The sequence below is a fragment of the Camellia sinensis genome, chromosome 6 (genome assembly GCF_055761805.1).
Source record: "Camellia sinensis isolate YWXY chromosome 6, ASM5576180v1, whole genome shotgun sequence".
Lineage (NCBI taxonomy): Eukaryota > Viridiplantae > Streptophyta > Magnoliopsida > Ericales > Theaceae > Camellia > Camellia sinensis.
The window spans coordinates 184,856,871-184,882,038 of record NC_138966.1 but is presented as its reverse complement, the minus strand read 5'-3'; the positions used below and the strand labels follow the sequence as shown (position 1 = coordinate 184,882,038).

The 25,168-nt window shown below is 36.6% G+C and overlaps 1 protein-coding gene across 3 annotated transcripts in view; it reads right to left on the bottom strand.

Annotated features, from left to right (window-relative positions):
* Window positions 1-25,168, bottom strand: part of LOC114316473 (putative calcium-transporting ATPase 13, plasma membrane-type) — a 58,483-nt gene that overhangs the window by 29,502 nt on the left and 3,813 nt on the right. Inside the window, exon 2 of one of the 3 annotated variants that reach the window (XM_082875644.1) lies at window positions 21,274-23,603. The exons of 1 other annotated variant lie outside the window; for it this stretch is intronic. In XM_082875644.1, coding sequence (XP_082731770.1) covers window positions 21,399-23,603 — 2,205 coding nt within the window. In that variant the 3' untranslated portion in view covers window positions 21,274-21,398. Of the gene's footprint in view, window positions 1-21,273; window positions 23,628-25,168 lie in introns of those variants that run through there. One more of the 3 variants, XM_082875642.1, reaches the window with a different exon arrangement.

Here is a 25,168-nt window from a genome sequence, read left to right as displayed (position 1 = left end):
TACTTTATTATTATTATATTGGCATTAGTGGGATTTGTTGTAATGATGCACTACACCCTCAAATTCCCTCTTTAGCTTCATTTTGGCTGATTTTGAACCCAAGGAAGAGAGAGGGCCGGCTATAGAGAGAGAGAGAGGGAGAGAATTGTGTAATCTTGACTCAAGGTTGGGGAATTTGAAGATTAAACTCAAAAATTTGCTATAGTTTGGAAGATTGAGCTCCTAGGTAAGGGAATTCATGAGTTTAATGTTGTAAATTGTGAATTCAAGTTTGATTAATGGTCAAGAACATGAATTAGTTTGATTATGTGGAAATTGAGCTGGTTTTGGTAATTTGAAGATCAATGGATGCATGCATGTGTGTAATTGCTTTCAATTTGTATAATTGAGCATGAAAGGTATGATCCATGTAAGATTTTGGTTAGAGTTCATGCTTGTGATCACCATTTGCACCATTTGAGTTGGTAATGGGAGCTACATCTCACATGCATGTACAATTTATTAGAATATGAGTTTGAATGTATGAGTTTGTTATGTTAGAAATGAATTTGATGTGAATTGGGACATGCATGTGACTAAATTGTGAAATTGAGCTTTATAATGTTGTAATTTGGTGTTTGTACCATGATTAGTACATGTATATGTGAAGTTTGAGCTGAAAGCATGCATTTAGAGCCTTTGAATGTTGAGTTGAAGCTCAAGAACATGTTCTGGAAAACCCAGAACATTTAATGTCCGCTCGAGCGGAGAAACCGCCGCTTAAGCTTGAATTTCGTGCTCCCAGTATTTTTGCAGACTTGGATGTCCGCTCGAGCGGGGAGTCTCACGCTCGAGCTGGGAGCTATGTAGACAGACCTTCCGCTCGAGCGCCAGACTTCACGCTCGAGCGTAATTTTGATGCATCCAGCACTTTTACAGACCTCATGGGTCCGCTCGAGCGGGGAAGTCCACGCTCGAGCGGGGACCCTGTTTTCTGGAATTTTGAAAATGCATTATGTGTTATGTTTTTCGTTCCCTTTCACTTCTAAGTACTCTTAGGCATACATTGAGTATTGTAAATGAGTTAGAAGAATAAGAATTAAGCCTAAAGAGGAATATGTGAATTAAGAACGGATTGAATCGGTTGTGACCCATATGTGTTATGTGATGTGTAGGGTCAAGCTCCAGGGCAAATCAATCAGCCGATCACTGTGAGTAATATCTTAACAAAGATATCTAAAATGTGTTATTATCCAATTACTTACTTCCATGTAAGTTTTATAAGTTCGTTGATTTGATGGATATGTTGCTATCCAATTGCTTACCTCTATATAAGTTTATAAGTTCGTTGATTCGATTGATGGATAATGGTTGCTATACCAAATGAGTGGGCCAAAGGCCAGTTTGATCTGAATAATAGAGTGAATGGGCCAGAGGTCGTTTTGACAAGAATGAATGAATAGGCCAGAGGCTAGTTTGACATGAATGAATGGGCCAGAGGCCAGTTTGACATGAATGAATGGGCCAGAGGCCTGTTTGACATGAAAGTTTGAATTGATACGAATAATAGTTTGACACAAATAACAGTTTGACACGAATAATAGTCTGACACGAATAACAGTTTGACATGAAAGTATGAATGGGCCAAAGGCCAGTTTGACATGAATGAATGGGCCAGAGGCCAGTTTGATACGAATAATAGTTTGACACGAATAACAGTCTGACACGAATAACAGTTTGACATGAAAGTATGAATGGGCCAAAGGCCAGTTTGACCTAAATGATACAAATGAATTGGGCCCGAGGTCGTTTGATGTGTTTGGAACCGCAGTTACTTAACTTACATATGTCTATGCATGTATGTATTAGTTAGAAATATAAAATGGGCCCAAGGCCGTTTGATGTATATTGTTCCAATGTATATTCTTTATTTGATATTATTCACTGGGCTTTCGCTCACGCTCATTCATGTGTTTGTAGGTGAGCCTAGAGACGTCCAGACCCAGCCTCAGTGAAGTCGGTATGGAACAACCAAAGTTTTGAAGAGTCAGCCCTTGCGTCTCACACACGAGACACGTCTTCGCCCTTTTGCCATTCTGTGTATCTTGTTATGTTGGCAAGGACTTTGGTTTGCGTCTGTGTATAGTTTTGTTTGGTTGACTTAGATTCGAATGATCCTGGCTGTACAGAACCTTATGCTACTATACTTTCTATTGTGAGTTATTAACATATGTAAAATGTGGAATGTTATGATGTGCATATAAGTACGGCTCTATGAACAAAGTTTTAAATTTGCTTCTGTTTAGTCCCTTTACTCTGATAAGTTTTGTGTTATTTACTTTGAGGTCGTAGGCAATCTCGTGATTACTGGCCGGTTATGGCCTTAACCCATAGGGGCGGGTTCAGGTCGTGACAGTGAATGGGATGTGGATTCTATCAAATCCCATCTTCCTAATGAAGCAATGGATTGTGTGCTGAAAGTTAAACTTCCCAGGTTTGTTACCTTCCTAGATTCTCCTCATTGGAAGGGTTCAACAAGTGGGGAGTTCTCCACTGTTGCTGCTTATAAATTCATTTCTAATCAAGGGGAAAACCTCTTTGATATGGATTGGCTTTGGAAATTTAAAATCCCACAAAAGCTCAAAGGCTTCTTGTGGTTGGTTTTTAATGGGAAACTGTTGACTAATGCTATGAGAATGAGAAGAGGATTTAAGGGGAATGCTAATTGCCCTAGATGTGATTCCCATGTTGAAAACATTGAGTATTTATTACGTGATTGCTCTAGTTCAAGAATCATTTGGACTAATTTGAAGGGTAAGCACTGGTTTGATAAGGAAAGTCAGCACACCTTAATCGATTGGCTTACAAAGAATTTACAAGTTCTGAAAAGCATAGACCCAAGCTGGAGTTTGATGTTTGCTGTTACAATTTGGCAAATCTGTAAGGAACGTAATTGAAAAGTCTTTGATAACATAGACCCATCTTGGCAAAATACTTTAGTTCTTATTCATAATTATGTTAATGAGATTAAACATGCTTTTTTCATGTCTTTATCTTCTCATAAAAGTGTACCCATTTTAATTAAGTGGTTTTCTCCTCCTACAGGTAAGATAAATTTGAATACCGATGGAAGCGCCAGAGGAGACCCAGGAGAAGGTGGATTTGGGGGAGTTTTTAGAGATAAAACAGGAATTTGTCTAAGCGGGTATTTTGGAAAGCTTGACTCTTGCTTAAGCTTAGAAGCTGAGATGTGGGCTTGTACAGAGGATTGACAATTGTGCTAGAGAAAGGATTGCATGAAGTAATCATTGAAACTGACTCATCCTTGGTTAAAAATCTGTTGTCTGAAGGGCCATTATAGAATTGCTTGTTTCGCAGTATTGTTGAAGACTCAAGGCATCTTATTTGGCGATGTAATTACTCCATTCACAACATCGTGCGAGAAGGTAATAAGTGCGCTGACATACTCGCAAAAATGGGTTTAAACCAAACGGATCAGCTTGTGGTCATAGAGGAACCTCTTGCAGAAGTCAGAAGACAGCTAGTGGTTGACAAGATTGGAACAGCTCATCGGAGGATTTAATTCCTGAATTGCCTTCCTGCTTTATGTTTTTTTTTTTTTTCTTTTCTTTCTCTGTTTTGTTTTTCATTTCCGATGCACCAAAAAAAAAAAAAGACATTGTTAGCCCACTAACTCCTAACAGCACCAGGTTCATATCAAAGCCCATAATACATTTCCCTTTTTGGGTAGATTTGATAAGGAACACATTGGTCAATTCCCTTCTTCAAATCTATCTAACAAGCCCCACTTGTGAAAAATAAATTTATGGAAACATAATCAATCAAAGAATAAATTATATAATATAATCTTATTAACATAAATCATGAATACATCCAATTACATAAATTTAAATGTGTTCCATCTTACAAATCTAATTACAATTGAATTAAAAAATAATTGGATTAGGATTTACACAGATACCACCTCTTCCACCACACCACCTCCAACACACCCAAATTGTCCTAATTATTTCACCTATGATGTCTTTGTAGTTAATTTTGTCTCCCTAATACTGTGTTTGATTCATGAATTTGAGTAAGAATTTAAAAAGAAAAATAAAAAATATAAGTGAAATGTAAATAAAATATAATTATATTATTACTTACGGTTCACACATATTTTCTATTTCTCTTTTCAAATCTCTTTCTAAATTTGTTAACCAAACACAACATTCAGTAAAAGTAGTGATTTTGGAAGCAGCAAATAACCCAAAATAATAGGTAGACTTGAAATATCTAGGAAGTAGAGCAAGACTTTGGTGCTGTTATTATTTGTGCACTCATGCATATTTGGTTCATAGCTTTCTTTATTTTTGCTTCTTGAATAAATCATGAATGGTTTGAATCTAGTTACTGTCTATATTTTTCCCTTCCAAATTGATTCGTCAACATGAAACCAATCAAAACCAACCCATCAGCCAGAACCACGTCTCTGGCCACCAATATAATCATATAACAATTTTTGACAGTGGAACCTGTTGGAGGCTACCATTTCTCATAACTTTACTCTGTATATTGGTGGTAACTTTGGATAACTCTTCAAGTTGTTTACATGTATCGTATATTTGCATTGATTTGTTAAAAAAACATATTGAAACATAAAAGTTACTAAGGTCATGAAAAAAACCTTCATGCTATAAAAGCCTTGTATCAAGTCCATGTAGTTTGACAAGATAGACCAGTACATAAATCAATTGGATGAGTATGAGGGTGTCGTTGAGCTATTCAAGCATCAGTACATAAATCTAGTTGCTTCCTGAATAAATCATGAATGGTTTGAATCTAGTTGTTGTCTATATTTTTCCTTTCCAAATTGATTCGTCAGCATGAAACCAATCAAAACCAACCCATCAGCCAGAACCACGTCTCTGGCCGCCAATATAATCATATAACAATTTTCGACAATGGAACTTGTTGGAGGCTACCATTTCTCATGACTTTACTCCGTATATTGGTGGTAACTTTGGATAACTCTTCAAGTTGTTTACATGTATCGTATATTTGCATTGAATTGTTAAAAAAACATATTGAAACATAAAAGTTACTAAGGTTATGAAAAAAACCTTCATGCTATAAAAGCCTTTTTCAAGTCCATGTAGTTTGACAAGATAAACCAGTACATAAATCAATTGGATGAGTATGAGGGTGTCGTTGAGCTATTCAAGCATCAGTTGAGAAATGCTTTTTCGTGGGATCTGTTGGTAGGTGTTGGAACCACAGGTACGACATTAGCCAGGCAACTCTTGATGCTGTGTTTGGTTGGGGGATTTGGGAAGGGATTTGAAAAAGGATAAGAAAAAAGTGTGTGCAACTAGGTGAAATATAAGTATATTTTATTCACATTTCATTTTCTCACTACGAGAAAAAATACCTTTGGCGACCACCTTTTTTGAGATGGTCCCAAAAAGTACACTAATCTGCGACCAACATTTTTTTTGGTGGCTAATAGGTAATTTTTTGCGACCAAATACAAAATGTGGTCGCAGAAAGTAATGGTAGGAGAGTGAAAAAAAAAAAAAGGCGGAACGTCAAACCCTTTGGTGACTAGTAGATTGTGGTCACAAAAAGAAAAAAGGATATATTGTGTAACAAAACTACGTAGTTTTGAAATTTCTAAATCAAAAACACTTTTCCTTAATCTTGAGCTTTCTTCATTGTCGCCCTTTTTCCTTAATCAAAAATACGTTTCCTCTCTTATCACTCTCTATACTTCTAATCGGTTCATCGAAGCCCTAGCCACCATCTCCTCACTTCGTCCCTTGTTTTTGCTGCTCTTTATCTTCACCTCCACCATTGTACTTACCAGGTCAGTCTATCTCTCTCTCTCTCTCTCTCTCTCTCTCTCTCTCTCTCTCTCTCTCATGCTGCTGCAGTCTATGCCATCTACACCACCATATCCGATCTTAACTCCTATAGCTGTTAGTTAGATATTAGTTAGAGCATCTCCAATGCACTAGGCATATAATACTTATTAGTTAAAATGCCTAGTGTGATTCATTTTTTTCAATTCCAATGCACTAGGTATATGATTAGGCATTTTGGCTCAACTTATATTCACTAGCTACATGTAGCTAGCCTTCAACGCTAGGCAAAATGTATTCAATCATTAAGATCATTTCCCTCCATCTTTGTTGTTGACGTGGCATTCTGTAAAATTAATAGTATTTAGATAAACAGCTAAAATAAAGAGCATGGTTGGAGCAAAAACATAAAATAGTTGATAGGCAAAATAAAATATATACTTTATAGTAATATTTAGATAGGTAAAATGCCTACTACCGTTGGAGATGCTCTTAGCTATTAGATATTTGTTGAGATATTTGTTAGAGTTAGTTACAAGTTGTTAGGCAAGTTGTTGCACTGCATATATATTCTATGCTGTAGCTACGATCGATATTTTTTGAATAGAAAGAATAGAGGATTTCAGTATTTCTTCATGGTATCAAAGCTTGTGATGCTCTTGCGAGCTCCATCGATCCATGGATTCTCAAATCCCTTCCAACTTAGCTTTGTTGATTACTAATCTGTCATCCTTTGTCACGGTTAAGCTAGATGCTTCGAATTTTGTCATATGGAAGACTCAAGTCCAGAATGCTCATTGAGCAACAAGCTTCTTGGATTTGTTGATGGGACTCTACCATGTCCTCCATCTTCATTCCAGGACTCTATTGGAACAGAGATTCTAAATACAGATTATTCGTAATGGGAGGTAATCGATGCTCATTTGTTGAGTTATCTTACTGTAACTTTAGTTCTTTCTATCTACTCTACTGTTCTTCATCTCTCCCATTGTTCTGAAGTCTAGTCTGCTTTACACAAGCGATTCACTACTTTGTCTTGAAGTCATGTTCATCAATTGAAAAATAAGCTGAACAGTATCACTAAGAAAGGTGATACAATGGAAGAATACTCGTCTAAAATCAAAGACATTGTTAACCAGTTGGCACTTGCTTCTGTAATCATTGATGATGAAGACATAGTGCTACTTGTGTTGAATGGACTTCCAGATGAATATGATGCTTTTAAAGTCACCATTCGAGCAATATTATAGACAATTACAATGGAGGAACTATCTTCCTTATTATGTTTTGAAGCATTTCATATGGATTCCAAAAGTAAGAAACTCTCAGAGCCTACCGTTGCTTTTTACACTGTTAAAGGCTCGTCTACCAATCTACCTACCAAAAGTAAAAAATATACCTACCACAGAGGTAGATCATCTTCTCGAGGTGGCAGATGGGGCAGATCACAGGGCTATCGAGGTAATGGTAGATCTAGAGGGACATACTTTAAATATTCTCAATCCTCTTAATCACAGGCCTGTCAAATCTGTGGAGTTGTTGGTCATTTGGCCCTAGACTACTGGTATAGACTGGATCCGCAGTATTAGTATTCAAATACCAATTCCAATCAGTCTTCAAACCAGTACACCTCCCATACTTATTCTCAACAACCAAGAGCATTTGTAGCTACTGCAGCTGTAACTATGATTAATTATTAAATCATGATTAAGGATGCCTAATAAGTAATTAAGATGAAATTTTAAATTAATTGCACATGTATTGTATTATTTGTGTTTCTATTTGTTTATCGTAGAAATATTTGTCTGTGTTTCTATTTTGTTCTGTAATTGACGGCCTTATCGGCCATTGAATGTAAAATTGACTTGGTTTATATGTTATTTGGGATTTTTAGAAAATTATGATAGGTTGAATTGAAATTCGATATGGAGCCAAATAATTAGAATAAAATAAATATAATTGTTTAATTTAAGGAAGGATTAATCAATCCTCCTTAATGGCACCTATATAAGCCTCGTGTAGTCTCACACCACCACTATACACACACTTCATCACCTTCTTGGCCATCAAAAGAGAGAGAGAGAGAGAGAGAGAGAGAAGATTTGAGCTCAATTTTAGGGTTATTGCTAAAGACTTGGAGGAATTGGAAAGAACTTGAAAGATTAAGCTTCTATATTTGAGAATTCAAAGCTTGAGGTAGGAATTCACCCCTTTAGTTGTGTAGTTGTAGCACCTAATGCATGAATTCAAGAGGATTAAGATAGTTAAGCATGCGAATTCTCACATGCATGTACCAAGTCTACCATAGTTTTGGGAATTCATCATGTTTTCCATCAATTTGCCTTATTTGATCATGATTTGGAAGCTTTGAAGTTATGAAATTACATGCATATTATGTTTTCAATATTTCAAGCTTGATTTTATACAATTGGCATGCTATTGGACTTTGATTTTGTGAAATGATCTTGAATTCATAAAGTTTTACAAGTTTACATATGTCTTCTCAAGTTTAGGCCCAAAAGGATGTGCTTTGTTAGTTTGAATTCGAGTTTTGGACTTGGGAGTGCAATCTGAAAATTTCAGAATTTGCACCCTTTGCTCAAGCAGTGGAGTTTGCGCTCGAGCAAAAAATGAGAGCTCTCAGAAGTTTTATAGACTTTGCAGACTACTTGAGCGACTGAAGTTGTGTTCGAGTGAATACCCATTTTCACTTAATCTTGTGCTCGAGCGACCATTGAGCGTTCGTCGAACGGAAAAATCAAGCAACCAGTACTTTTGCAAACTTTGTAGACCGCTCGAGCGACCAATGTTGCGCTCGAGCGAACTGCCTTGTTTTTGAAAATTTGACTAAGTGTTCTAAAGTGCATTTTGGCATCCTCATTACATTTTAGGCACCCTTAAGCCCTAATTAAGACATAGTAGTGAGGATAAAGATTAGAAACACACCCGAATAAGAAATGAGATGAATTAATGAATTCAGAGTGTGTGTTTCAATGCATATCCATTCTGTGCTTGTGTAGGTCACAGACTGTAGGCTATCCAGTTATCTATTATGTCTATCTGCGATTAGAAGCCAACTGTAAGTAATAATTCTGTAAAGTTATGTTTGAATGTAATTATTTTCTGATGATACGTAATGATCAGTCTTCTGAAATGTTATATTTTGTATGAATGAATGATGATTCAATTCTTTAAGATGTATTTATGGTATCCTTAGCAGAGGCCCTCACCCAAGGGACATAATACTGTGGCTTATGTTATGAGGCCCTCGCCCGAAGTAAACAATACCGCGACCTACATATGTGATAAGACACCGGTACCGGTACTTTAACCAACATGATATGTTAATGCTAATGGATGTATCATGCATGATTTGAATATGGTTATGACCATGTTTCTGAATTGAAATATGAGTTTGACATGGACATCATGCATTAAAATCTTTACTTTGTTATTATTCACTGGGCTCTCGCTCACTCTATTACTTATATATGTAGGTGACCAGGCGCGTAACCAGGCACAGAGTTGACTGCCTGGAAGTCTGTTTTAGTGTTGGCCAACCTTTGTGCCTCCTGAGAAGGTTCCGGAGAGTTAAGTGGTCGAGTTTTGCAAACCAAGTTATAAGACTAAGATTTTTGTTGTTTTGTGAACAATTCTTTTGTTTTATTTGTGTAATGATAATGTAAGATGGATGTATACATGACGTCATATGTAACTTTATGATTATAAGTTTTAAATTTCCCGTAATGGACTTGTACACACCCCATTTTTGACTGACCTTAAGACTCAGATGTCATCGATTGAGCGCTCGGTGATGGTGCATGTTGTGCTCGTTCTGAGGTTTCGGAGTTTTGGCTGTGAGCCTTGTCTCCGAGCCTCGGAACTCTTTGTGCTTTGGCTCGGTTTGCAGACCAAGTCTTGTTTTTCCTTCCCGGAGGGAGGGAGTGGTTTTGTAGACCATCTCTCTGTGGTTGTAGACTACTCTTCGTGGTCGTAGGCTACTTTTCCCGTTTGGAGACTAGTTTCCGATTTTTGGAGCCTTTGGCCGTACGCCTTGTCTCAGGACCGCTTAACATTCTCCGTTTGGCGTGATTTTTGAACAACACTTTGTTGCCTCTACCTAGAGGAACACTGTGGTCTGGGAGACCACTTTTGTGGTTGCATACCACTTTTGATGCTCGTCAGCTAGTTTTCGGGGCTTTTGGCAGCGTGTTTCGCCTCCCGATTTCTCGTCTTGCATCTGCTTTGGTTTGTTTTTGGTACAAACCTTGCTTTTCTTGTTTGGAAGGTGGTACAAGGGTGGGAGACTAGTATTTCTCTTGGCTGACCACTTTTCCTTTTGCCAGCTAGTTTTCTTGTCAGATAACTGGCTTTCTTGGTCTTTGGACCGTCTTTTCTGGTCGGCCACCATACCACCACCTTGCATTTAGTGTGTTGACCTCTCCCACCTATGGTCGACCAGTTTTTGCTCTGGCTGACCACCTAAAGTGGTTGGCCGACCACTTAAACTAGCAGGCCGACCACTTGAAGTGGTCGGCTGCTTTTTGGCACCTTTTTGGAGATATTTTGGGACAGTTGGCACAACTGGAGAGCATTTGAGCCATCCTCCATACGCGTGTATGGAGGGATAGCATTCAAGCTTAGCTTCTCCAAGAAGCTTTGGCTTTCCTCTTCTATAAGAGGGAGGCTCCTCCTCCCTCCTCCATGTTCAGAAATTTGCCCCAAGAAGGATAGATATAGCATTGTCTCTATATTGACTTGTTTCTCCATTTTTGTGCATCAAAAGTGTAGTATTGTCTTAGTTTAACACACAAACACACACTTAAACACCTTGCTTGGGTTGCTAAGGCTCATTGAGGTTGTTTTCTTGGACTGGTTTAAATCCCCCTTTCTTGCTTAAGATTTTAGCCTATCTTGCATGCTGTTTTAAGCTTAACTTATAACTGCTAAAAGTTCTGTTTTTGCATGCTTTTGATCTTTGTTTGAGATCACTTTTGTGTTTGGGGTTGTTTACCCCCTCTTAGGCCTTGTTTGGCCTTGTTTTTGAGCCTTTTTTGTGAGCTTCGGGACCACCTTGTATTGGCCTTCTCACCACTGAAATCCCTTAAGGCCCTAAGAAGGGGAGGGTCATCCCCTTCCCTTGCATCTTCAATACATGCCTTAATAAGCCTCATGTTTGAGCATCTTTACTAAGTGTTTGTTGGCTACATCTTAGCTTGTATTTGTGGTTATTTTGCTGTGGCATACCACTGTTTTTACTTGCTTTGGTCACTCCATGCATGGTTAATACACTTGTAGTGTAAATCACACAATCTAATCTTGTATGCCTCATGTTTGAACATGTGTTTCTAGCTTGTTTTGGGGCCATCTCAGTAGGTTTTTGGTGTTATTTTAACATGACTTAGATCTGTTTTGGGTTGGTTTGGTTGGCTCTTGCATGCCTAATACACTTATAGTGTAAATCACACACACTAGCTTTGTATGCTTCATGAAGTAGCATGTCATTCTAGCCTATGTTGTGTCCATTTCAGCATGTTTTTGGGCTTGTTTTACCATGTCATACCTCTGTTTAGGTTTTGTTTAATTGGCCTTTGCATGCTCCTTGCACTTGTAGTGCATTCCATTAAACTAGCCTAACATGCATCATGTTGTAACATGTCATTTTAGCATGCTTTTGACCTAGCTCTGAGAAGATTTTGTTCATTTTTTAGCATGTCTAAGGTCTGATTTCTGTTGAATTGGTCATCCATGACTTGCTTTGTATAGCCTTAGTTCAATCTAGCTTGTTAGCCTTATGTGTTGAACCTACTAGCATGCATTGCTTGGCCTATTTCAGTGATTTGGCATCACTTGTCATGTGATTTCAGTCCATGTTTCATGGCCATACACTTGCATCTTTAACATATTCAATGCGTTGGAGGGTTTGCCCTTTTATGTCTTAACATGAACCATCGCGTATGCCTTCATGCCCTTGCTTGTGAGCCACCATTTCAGTGTTACCTTGTTCAATTTTGATATCAAAGTGTCCGAATCAATTTACATGTATCTTGACTAATCTTGAAACTCACTTATAACGCCCTTTCACATGAGTCGAGTACTTCTCGAGCAAAACTCACTAACATAGCCCCAAGGAGTTGATTCCTTCTTCAATGCCTCCACACTTGTGATTCAGATATTCCAGATCTTTGTTTCTGAATGTGTGCACTAGCCTTGTTAGATGAGGTTTGGCCGCCAGTGATTTGATATAAAATACTGTATCGACAATACACAACATGTTGTTGCTAACACCAATGACAAGGGATTGACCACATTGTTTTAAATCTTTTTTAGTGGGTTTTCTTGGGTTAATCTGTGTGCTATTACTTGGTGTAAACGAGAAATTAAATTAAATTTTTTAAGAAATATAAATGAAGTTGACAAAATTTGATCATATAAAGAAATTCGTCCCTCTAAAAGAAAAAAAAAAGGAGGGGTGAAAACAATCTTCGATTTCTTCAATGCTCGAATTTTTATTTTATTTTATTGAAATCGTCGTCAGTCCAAGGAAATGGATCATGATGATTTTAAAAAAATATATTATATTACAAGCAGTGTCCTATTTTGACTTTTGCTATTTTGACATTCTCAGTAGGAAGTTCGCGGTTCTGTTGTGGTTGAAGAATTTTTAATCCGCCATTCATCTATCAGATCGATGGATTAGAAAAAATCAATCCGCATCTGCCCGTCGGATTGACAGATGCGGATTGAGCGGATTGATTCAAATCGGTTTGTCAATTTAAGCTTTTATAAATTTTGAATATAATACAATACTTTGTCAATATTTTTTTTTTGGATAACAATCCAACTCAACATAATCAAAAGATCATCAAGTAAATTGTCAAATACTAATAATAAATATATATAAGAAAATCATGCATTATTAAAACTATTTCATTGCTTTTTTTTTATTTATTTATTCAAAAACTATTTAGTATGATTTTTTTTAAAAAACGACAAAATTAAGCGTTATATTTTCTACACAAAAATACCAAATATCAACACTTGTCATTTGATAAAAGGATTTCTAAATTGAAAATAAATTAAAAACACAACAAAATATCTAAGTTTTTTCAATTGAAAACACAAATAGAATATTTAAACAAATTAAAAATACAAAATCTTACAAATTATTAGGGGTGCTCGCTGTTTGACAGTTCGGTTGCGGTCAAAGGAATCTTAAATTCGCCATTCGTCTCAAACTTAGCGGATTGAAAAATAATTAATCCGCAACTGTTCATTCGTTATCACGCATCCGTCCAAAATGCGACGAATTGGTTCAGGTAAACCGATTTGAATGGGACAAAATATCTGAGCACCCCTACCCTATGAAGCACGGATACTTCAAATAGGGTGACGTATCCGTATCATATCTGTATCGAATATCGATACTCCTTAGATACTCGGGGATACGTATCGGATACTTATTAAAAGTATTGGATACTTCTTAATTTATTTTTCATTAATTTTGGAGTATCGGATACTTAATTTTGAAGTATCGGATACTCCAAGTTATGTTTACTTGTTTTATGAAATTAGAATTGTAACATTTCTTGCATAGTAATATAATATAATATAAGAGCAATGGTAGAGGGCCACAAAAAGTGTGGCTCAAATGGCTCAAAACTGTCAAAACGACGTCGTTTTAACAGTTTTGACAGTTTTGAGCAATGGTCGTTTTGACAGTTTTGAGCCATTTGAGCCACACTTTTTGTGGCCCTCAAACATTTTTCATAATATAATTGCAAGTATAAATATGACAATATTTTTCTAATACTTTGTTAAGTTTTTCGATAAGAAGAACATAGTGAGTTAAATAATAGAATTTATCAAATTGATGTATCCTAATTATTTTATGCATGTCCCCTATAACTACATAGAAAGTAAGAATTAACAAAAGAATATAACAATGGTAAAATTAATTATCAATAAATAAATAAGCAAGTAAACTTGAATACAATATTTTTCACTAGTGTCAAAGGAAAAAGCATAGGGACAAGTTGTGAATTGTTCTATTATTGTAATATAAATATATTAAACTTGATATTGAAATGAAATATTTGCAAGGCTTATTAAAATTTTAAGAAGTAAATAAGCTACTAGCTTAAATTAATACAAAATTCTTAAAGGTTAATATTTTGCATTATAAAATTACATTGTGGTTTCTCAATGTTTTTTAGCTTATGTATTACTCGCTATTAATAATTTTAAAAATATATTTTTCACAAACGTATCCTAATCGTACCGGTATCTTATTTTTTTAGGTTTTATCGTATCGTTGTACCCCATATCGTATCGTATCCATATCTCATATCCGTATCTATACTTCCTAGCCCCTACCCCAATTGTTCATTATTATTATGCGCAACTGCAGGTGGCTGCATACAATAAGGCTCAGGGTAAGATGGCATTTTTTGATCCTACAAGGCCTCAGGATTTCGTCTTCATTTCAGGCACCAAGGTACCTTTTCTCAAAAAAGCAGTGCAAACTTTTTCACTTTTATCTGATAGTTGGCTAAAATAGGTATTAAAAAGAAAAAAGGAAGAGAACTGTGAGAATTAAAAAAAAAAAAAAAAAAAGATTCCCCAGATGGAAATAAACCTCTCACAACCCGAGAGGCTAATAGTTTAATACCACTCCCAAGAAGCTAGGAGGGAAATTCATTACGTTTTAGTGAATGAATATAACTGAACTAGAAAAGAAGTGAGGTATAACTGATCTAATTGTTTACTTGAATTTTTCAGATGCGAACGCTTGCAAAGAACAAGAAAAATCATTCGGATGGATTTATTTGCCCAGGTGGTTGGGAAGCAAGGTTTAAAAAGCGGCCGCAACCATTACATAACGTCATTACGTAACGATTTTGGTGGTTACCACCACCCGTTACGGCCGCTTTTGCAGTATGATTAAGATTCACAGGTGTGTCGGCTATAGCGGCGGCCATAGCGGTCGTAACAGTGCTGTAACAGCCGTAACGGCCTGTTATGCACCGTTACGTAACGGTTCTGAATTGTTTCTTCGAAAAAACACACAAAAAAAAAGCTGAAAATAGGGGGAATAGGGGTAGAGAGAAAAGGGAAGATAAAGAGAGAAGATGGAGGAACAAGAGATAAAGAGAGAGAAGAGGGAAGATGAAGAACATGTTATTGATTTGTTGAAACTGTAAGACCTATACTATTCTATTCAGCTGCTATCACTCAACCATTTTATTTGTGTGCGTCTATCTATATATTGTTTGAAAATAATAATAATAATAATAATAATAATAATAATAATAATAATAATAATAATAATAATAATAATAATAATAATAATAATAATAATAATAAGTAGGGCTGAGCAAGGAATCCGTGAAATCCGTAATTTGATCCAGTCCAGTCCGATCCAGTCCAGTAGGTTTGGATTGGTTTTTTGAATCCGTGGTTCGGTTCTGGATTGAAAAATTAAAAATCTGTAGTTCACGGATTGGTTCTAGATTAAATCTCACGGTTCCAGATTGGAACCGATCCAGACCGTATAAAAATAGTATATATTTTTATTATACACCCTCCTGCATAGTATCTTCTCTTATTTCATATAAAATTTAAATCCAAACCTAAACTCGCATAATATTCCTATCTTTTTTTTATTACTTTTGTTTGCTAGTTTTTAGTGTTAATTTGTAATGGTCTAAATACTTATGGTGAAACTAGTTTTCCTATGGTTGTTTAAATTCTAGAATAGTATGTCGCTATTATGAAAAAACATGTTACTATTGTGAAACTAATATGGTGCTATATTTATATTTTTGTGAAATTAAAGTGTTATATATTTTTTTGTTATTCAATTATGTAAATCCGTGGTCCTAAACTGATCAAATCCATAGATTGGTTCGGATTGGTTCCACGATCTAAACAGATTGGATTGGTTCCAATTTTTCAGGAACCGTAGATAACGGATTGGCCTTGGTTTTATCTCAATCCGGACCATGCTCACCCCAAATAATACGTGTGGTCATTATCTATTTGGCTTGGTTAAAATATATATATATATATATATATATAAATTTAGGTTCTTATTTATTCTCTTACTTTTGTCATTGTTTATCTTATATATAATAGTTAGTGATTGATTTTTTGTATAATATAAAGTCATTAATTATTAAAATAAAATGTAGAAAACTCAGTTTCTAGTGATTTTAAAATATTAAATATATTGGATCATACTTAAAAATTTACAAAAATTGATCAATATTTATTTTAAACCCAATAAATATGACCATGGAAAAAAAAATATGCGTATTGGTAAGTTTTTTTCAAATTGTGCGAAAAATAAAAAAATTCACGATTCTGGTTACTGACAGTTATGTTACGGCCTTTACACCCCATAACCGCAACCACTTTTTAGAGCCTTGTTAGTAGGTGTTGGTCGAATACTATGACAGTTTGGTTTCCAGTGACAATGGCAAAGTTCCTCAACCTATGGCTGCTTAGATGGATTTGGTGTGTCAATAAATAATGGCACATCTGTTTGGGAGAAACTGGAACTCTATTAATCTCCAATTTGTGATTGTCCAGATGTTGTAAAGATTGTCCAACTCTCTAATAACTCATATGAGGAGCACTGGTACAATGACAGAAAGGCTCAGCCTCAACCTGTAATTAGAGCTCCAACATGGCAGCTTGAAATTGCACATTACCTGTGTGAATTCTGTACCATATTGTGATTGGGTTTTTAAAAATGGAAAACATTTTACTGTGTGTTGCATTTTAATAGACTTCCTCCATTTTTATTTTTATTTTTTTGGGATTGTGGTAAGTCCTAAATCCCACATTGGCGTGCACCTCGTACATTTGGCTGCCCTCTTTTTTGGGGTTGGGGTTGGGGTCAGTGGTGCACAGAAAGTATTTAGGGCCTGTTTGGCTGTGTTTTTGTTTTTGTTTTTGTTTTCATTTTTTAGAAAACACAAATTTGGTCTGAAAGAAAATAGTGTTAAGACTTGAATTTGAGAATCTATAGCCATGCAGAGTCTTAGACACATAAAATAGAACAATTTATGGTGAAGAGCTAAACAAAAGATTCTCATCTGATACATGTCAAAATATAGATACTGTGGGGATATATTTTCTGAGTACCAACACGTGACAAGGTGACGTCGACGTGTTAGCCGAGGTGCCACATGTCTTGGTCATGACGCCGAGGTGATCTCGGCAAGGCCGAGGTTATCTCCGAAGATATTGGAATCCGAGATAAGTGGATAAGGTACAAGAGTCTTAGAATGAAAAGGGAACTCAACCTGGATGAGGGACAAGAGTCCTAGAATGAGAGAAGACTTCAGTTTGTATTAAAATAAGACTCTTAGAGAGTTTATCCTAATCTTACTGGGAGTCCAAGATTAGCAGTAATCCTGAGTCCATAGAAGTTAGGCTTCTATTGGGACTAGGTTTATGTTGGCTATAAAAGAGAGGTACCCCCATGGGTCTAAGGTATGCTTTTTAGGCTCAAGCTTGTGAGTTGAATAATTGATTATCTTTGAGAGATATACTGACTTGATCGTCGGAGTGCCCCCTGAGTGGACGAACCACCGCCGGATTCTTATATTTTTGTTGCAGGTCAGTCAGGTGCCATCTATTCTGCTAGTGCTCTCCAGCTGAATTACTGAGTTGGCAGTGTGGTCAGAAAATTTTCCACACAATTTGGTGCCGTCTGTGTGAAAGAAAGAAGAATAGATGGCCAATGACGGACAGAAGGATCAGACTGGAGACAACGCTCCTGCTGGGAATGGGAGATCTATCAACCTCGACGTTGAAGGGGACAATAGCAACACAGAAATTCGTGACCAGAGTCACGGAGTGAAAGGCGCCGGCCAGGAAGGTGACGCACCAAAGACAACAGATCGAAGCGGATGCTACAACGAAGATGACCTCCAGGTATGGAAGAATAGATACCTACGGAGGAACGAAGACCCTTCCAGAAGGGATGCAAAGATAGGGGGCATGAGCGCTCCCAAGGAGATAACATTCAAGTATAGAAGAACTGATCCTGAATGAGCAGATCCCGGATTCCAGATCCTGGATCCTAGATCCGAGAAGACATGATCTCAGCCTAGACAAGTAGGCCCGAGAAGACGAGAGCTCAACCTAAGTGAGCAGATCCCGGATCCTAGAAGACATGATCTCGGCCTAGATGATTAGGTCCAAGAAGAGAAAAGCTCAACCTGAGTGAGCAGATCCAAGATTCTAGCAGACAAGATCTCGGCACTTAAGTCCGAAAAGAGAAGAGCTCAGTGAGCAAATCTCAGATCCCAGAAGATAAAAAAGAAAACACACAAGGTTGGACTGCAGTTAGGCACGTTGAAGACCTTTTATAAGGTTCGCAAAGGAGTATGTGGAAGCCATGTAGGGGGCAGAGAGAAGAAGAATATGTTTACCACTTGTTGAAATTTGTAGTACTTTACAAGTTAGTTAAACCGATATGATGTTTACCACTTGTTGAAATTTGTAGCAATTTACAAGTTGGTTAAACCGAGATGATGTTTACCACTTGTTGAAATTTGTAGCAATTTACAAGTTGGTTAAACCGATATAATGTTTACCACTTGTTGAAATTTGTAGCAATTTAAAAGTTGGTTAAATCGAGATGATGTTTACCACTTGTTGAAATTTGTAGCAATTTACAAGTTGGTTAAACCGAGATGATGTTTAACACTTGTTGAAATTCTGTGTGAATTTACAAGTTGAAGTTAAACCGAGGTCATATTTAACACTTGTTGAAATTCTGTGTGAATTTACAAATTGAAGTTAAACCGATGTGATATTTAAACACTTGTTGAAATTCTGTGTGAATTTACAAGTTGAAGTTAAACCAAGATGATGTTTAACACTTATTGAAATTCTGTGTGAATTTACAACTTGAAGTTAAATCGAGGTGATATTTAACACTTGTTGAAATTCTGTGTAAATTTACAAGTTGAAATTAAACCGATGTGATATTTAACACTTGTTGAAATTCTGTGTGAATTTACAAGTTATAGTTAAACCGAGGTTATGATAAAGGAAGATGGTTTAACACTTGTTGAAATTTTGAGAAAAATTTACAAGCTGAAGTTAAGCCGAGGTTATGATAAAGGATGATGGTTAAACACTTGTTGAAATTTTTGAGAAAAATTTACAAGTTAAAGTCAAGTTCAAGCAATATCTGCGTACTTGCCGAGACTAACAGGTTGTCAAAACTTGAAATATGGAAAATTGAAGTCTTGATAGAAGACATTGAGAAAGTGACAAGTCCTAAGCAACATTTGTGAAAATATTTGTTACAATATTTTCCAAGTGTTAGGACAAGGCCGAGATGAGCAAGATTAGAAGTTGTGACAGAGGTATTTTACCCGAAGAGATTGCACAGTCAAGGTGTACTTTGAAGACAAGCAAATTATTCTAAGTATAGAATCATACAAGAGCAGAAAAAAGAAGACATACATTCAAAGAAGAAATCAGAGAAATGCATTTAAAGAAGAAAGAAGGCACTTCGGTCTGAATATTGAAAAATAAATTATTCAGACTACAAAAATGGCACGTCGGCCAGATTAAAAGCATACAAAGACAGACAAAGTACAAGGTATAAGGAGTAAAAGAAGGAAACAAAACTACTCGGCATCAATGACAGGATATAGAAGACAGTTGGGAAGACTTCTCAGCAGCCTTCTCGGCATCGAGCTCAGCATCGATCTCCTGAAGAGTTTGATCAAGGCTCTTCTCGGCGATTGGCACCTCGGAGTTTGAAGGCAAGGATTGAAAGCAAGAATCTGAAAAAAGACACAGAAAACAGAAACAAGAATGTAATTCGTAATCAAGAATGGTGATGAAGCTATCAGGAAATGAAGACAAAAAGATTGCACAAGTGAGTCAAGCCAAGAACAGTGGCAGAAATCAACAGATGTGTGAACAGTGTGTATTCAAGAAGAAGATTTGGAAACAACGGGTAAAACAGCAATCATTATCAACAATGAAGCAGAGCTTCTTGGAAAGCAACAAGAAATAAAACTATGAGGAACAGTGGCTTACCAGAAAGAGGGAAGCCGGAATGAGAATTGCCGAACTCTGACGACAATGACAGAATGACGTAAGCTTCACCGGAGGAGAGGAACGAAGACAGTTACAGAAGTTTGAAAGCTTGGAACAATGACGGATTTAAGCAAAAGAGCTAGAAAGAGAAAAAGCCAGAGGATTGAATGAAAAAAGAGAAAAATAGTCAAGAAGACGACAAAGTTCAAGAATAAAGCCAAGTGCACAGGCACTAAGTAAGTATGTGAAGAACAAGAAAGTAATGACCTAGACACGATGCTAGCAACAGAAAGCGGATATGACAAGAACAGTGCCAGGCATTCAAACAATTCAAAACTTGAAGACAGACGAAAATAGAAGGCAACAGATGGCAAGTTAACAGATTCAGAAGAGTTATGAAAGATTGAGCTTAATAGCAAGTAAAGAGTTCATGAACCTACAAAGTGAAATGAATGCCGATATGAAAATCACCGGAGTCAAATAGATGACTGGAAATCGGGAACTCACCAGAGAGTGTGAGTAGAGCAGTTGCAAAGCTCTTGGAGTTTACGAATTAATGGAACCAGAACCTCGGCTAGGAGGTGCGATTTCAAGCAGCTTGGAAAACATGAAACTTGATTCTTGACACCAGTGGACAGTAAAGTCCAAGGAACTTTGAGGTCGACGAGTTTGATCTCGGACAGAGGGGCACAGATGAACGAACAGTGTAGGTTCTATCACCTCAGAATGCCGAGGTAATAGAACCTAGGGGGCAGTTGTGGAGATATATTTTCTGAGTACCAACACGTGGCAAGGTGACGCCGACGTATCAGCCGAGGTGCCACGTGTCCTGGTCATGACGCCAAGGTGATCTCGGCAAGGCCGAGGTTGTCTGCGAAGATATTAGAATCCGAGATAAGTGGATAAGGGACAAGAGTCTTAGAATGAAAAGGGAACTCAACCTGAATGAGGGACAAGAGTCCTAGAATGAGAGAAGACTTCAGTTTGTATTAATATAAGACTCTTAGAGAGTTTATCCTAATCTTACTGGGAGTCCAAGATTAGCAGTAATCCTGAGTTCATAGAAGTTAGGCTTCTATTGGGACTAGGTTTATGTTGGCTATAAAAGAAAGGCACCCCCATGGGTCTAAGGTATGCTTTTTGGGCTCAAGCTTGTGAGTTGAATAATTGATTATCTTTGAGAGATACACTGACTTAATCGTTGGAGTGCCCCCCGGGTGGACGAACCACTGCGGGATTCTTATATTTCTATTGCAGGTCAGTCAGGTGCTATCTATTCTGTCAGTGCTCTCCAGCTGAATTATTGAGTTGGCAGTGTGGTCGGAAAATTTCCCACACGGATACAATACAAGCAGAGTTTGAAAATATCAAGCAGTAACCTTCTGCTCGGATAATCAACAGTGGTTTTCTATAAATATTTTAATTTTTTGATAGAGAACTAGTTACACATTCTACAAATTAAGTACTGAAATCTCCAGCTGTTTATTTGCAAACGCATTTCAAGTTCTGCCATTTGAGATAGCTGCAAAATGGCTTCTCTGGTACAGGAATGCACTTGAAAACCCAACCAATGGGCCAAGACACAGAAGCAATTCCAACACACACTCCCCATTGCCCCCAGCTCAACCTCTCTGTACCTGCAAACTTCTTCAGAAACTCCACCATCACCACTTGAAGAACAATGGTTATCCCAATGATCCCCACAAACAACCTGTTCCTCAATATCCCTTCAAACGCATCCTTCTTCTCAAGCTTTCGTGCATTGAATTCATTGAAGACTTGGCAAAGCACAAAAGTATTGAAGATCAAAGTATTGTTCACACTCTGATTCACCCCCAATATTGATTCGCCTCTGAACTGCAAGGCCAGTAGGACTGCTATTTGGTACAGAGCTTGAGCTAGCAGGTTCCTCCACATGATGTTGGTGATAAGTGGCTCGGTTCGACCCACCGGCAGCTTTGTCATGAGCTCCTTTGTGGGCTTCTCTGTGGCTAGAGCCAGAGCACCTAATGTGTCCATGATCAAATTCACCCACAGAAGCTGGACCGCGGTTAGAGGGACTTCACCGGCTGAAACAACTGCCACAAAATTGATGACAAGTGCAGCTACATTCACAGTGAGTTGAAACTGGATGAATTTTTGGATGTTGTTATAAACACATCTACCCCAACACAAGACCGTGGTTACAGAAGCGAAGTTATCATCCAATATGACAATGTCCGAGCTCTCTTTCGCCACTTCAGTCCCCTGAATCCCCATAGAAAGGCCTATGTCTGCTTCCTTCAAGGCCGGTGCATCATTCGTGCCATCCCCAGTGACCGCGACAACATGACCTTTCTGTTTCAAGCATTGCACCATTAGAAGCTTGTCCAAGGGGGAAGATCTGGCCATCACACAAATTTTTTCAACTCTTTCAATTCGCTCTTCAGGTGTGTAGTTTCGAAATTTCACACCTTCTATTACTGCTTCATTGCCTATGTCCTGATTTGGCCTGAGTATCCCACATTCGGTGGCAATTGCTCTTGCAGTGAAAATATTATCGCCAGTGATCATTTTGACGCTTACTCCAGCTAATTGACAATCTTCCACAGCTTTCTTCACACCGGGTCGACATGGGTCTTTCAGACCCACCATCCCCAATAGGGCTAAGCAGGTTTCACTTAGCTTCTGATCATCTTGTCCAGCTGCATGCTCTGCTTCTGAGATTTTCTTATGAGCAAAAGAGATGCACCGGAGACTATTAGCAGCCATGCCTTGAATTATTTGATCAAATCTCGTTCTTTCACTCTCACCCAGAACTTTCATGTTTCCAGAACAATCATAGTAATGAGAGCACATAGAGAGTACCATTTCTGCAGCTCCTTTCCAGTGCACATGGACCGTGTTGTCAAATTTTCTTTTCATTAAAACCCCACTTCGTTTCTTCTCCGAATTGAAGGCCTCAACATGGAGAACCATACAATTATTTTTCAACACTGCCATGTCCATGTTCAATTCTAGGACTCCCCAAGAAAGAATTGCTTTTTCAGTGGGACTACCTGAGAACTCAAATTCGGATCCTGAAGTGGACTTGTAGACACTGCCAGTTGTGTTCAAGGCTATTCCTTGGCAGAGCAATTCAAGAACATTGGCTGCAATTGAGGTACTTGAACCTCTTCCTTCTATGCAATCTTGGCCTAGCCAAAACTTTGTGACTGTCATTTCATTCAGTGTAAGTGTGCCTGTTTTGTCAGTACATATAGTAGTGGCAGAGCCCATTGTTTCGCAAGCAGAAAGCTTTCGAACCATGGCTTGATCAGCCATCATTCTCTTCATCGAATATGCAAGAGTAAGTGTGACAGCCAATGGCAAGCCTTCAGGAATTGCGACGACTATAATGGTGATCGCAGCAGTAATCATTCTCACCATGGCATTGATCACATCATCGACTTTTGTCTTGCTTCCATTGAACTCTGTTTTGCCACTACCATTTTTTGTTTTCCCAGTAAAGTAGCGAAACAAGAGCACTGAGAGAACTAGAAAAGCCACTGCCAAACCAACCTTGCCGATTGCTGAGGCCAGCTTGTTGAGACGGGTCTGTAATGGCGTTTGCTCACTGGAGTTGTGGCTGATTTTGATCATCATCTTACCCCATGTGGTGTTGGTTCCAACCGAAGCGACAAGCATCCGAGCAAACCCATCAGCTACCTGTTGAAAATAATCATTTATTCTCTGCAAGCAATTTGTATTCTTTATTTTTAAATTTTGTTCTACTTCTTTATACATCACAAAAAATGACAACATATCTCTTTATATACACATAAAGGGTCGGCCTTCAGTATTATGAGGTCTTAGGCAGATTTATAAAATTGAGTCCTTTTATCAAAAATAATAATTTGTAGATAAAATATTAAGCACTTACAATTTGTATATATATATATATATTTTGCTAATACACACAAAAATTATTTACATGTATAATTACTAAAATTTATTTACATAGATTACGATAAGAATAACTTTAAAAAGATAAAAATCTAGTCATGTTCTTTAATTTTTCTATTTTTTACTTCTTTTTTTTTTCTTTTTTTTTTTATAATAAGCATAATTATATAATCAATCACATTTCAATCCACAATTCACAAAAATCAACTTACAAATGCAAATTATGTAATGAAAAAATTCCTCATATTTGCAAAGGTTATATTTCAAGGCACATTAAAACATAGAGAGAGAATATATTCAGATTCTTTAAAGAATCTGTTTTCACATACAATATTAATGATTGAACCAAACTTATAAAGATAACAAGTAGCTCAAAGCGTAATAACACACAGTAAAACTTAAACGGATTTAGAAATACAAAGCAATAATAATAATAATAATAATAACAAAAAATAATTAGTGTATTAACAGATAATATGTTATAATTTAAAAAATTTTAAATATTTATAATTTATATAATAAATAAGATTAATAATAATATAATAACATATATTAATATATCAATTGATGAATATAACACCACCGATATAGAAACTATTTTGATGGCAGAGTATGGACCCTGTTTTAAATTGGACCTATTAACTGTTTTAAATAACTCATGTAAAGTCAGATTGGGCTCAACAAAACATACAAATAAATTATTTTTTTAATTGAGTCCAACATGATTTTTTGGGCTCTTTACTGGGTCTCAATTGGTCAATTACAAACACACTTTCTGATGTTTATATAAATTATAAAGGTAAATTATTAATAAATTCTAATAGTTGGATCTAATTTTTATCAAGTCCTATTGAAAATAAATTTTGATAAAATTGTTGCTAAAAATAATTTTTTTGTGATAATTTTTTATATATATCGCTAATAATTGACAATTAGTGACTTTTTTTGTCATGATTTTTATAAATTGTAGTTAAAATTTACAATTAGTGGCTTTTTTATGACAAATTTTTCATAGGACCTATTAGATAATAAGTCCACTTATTAGGACTTACATGTAAGTACCCCAATTATAAATTATTTTTTATAGTTCTTGAAATCACATTATATCCCTAAGATTTTTAATTTCATAATAAATAAGCCCTTTTATTAAAAAATCATCAAGTCAATTAACAGTTTTTAATAATGTTAAAATTTTATTTCAATTAATAATTCAGATAATTTTATTATTGTATAGGTGAACAGTTAGAAATTTCACATTTTCAATTAATTCTGTTAAATAAAAAATTCTGACATAAAGATATTTGTAATTTTTCAAATCACATGAGACA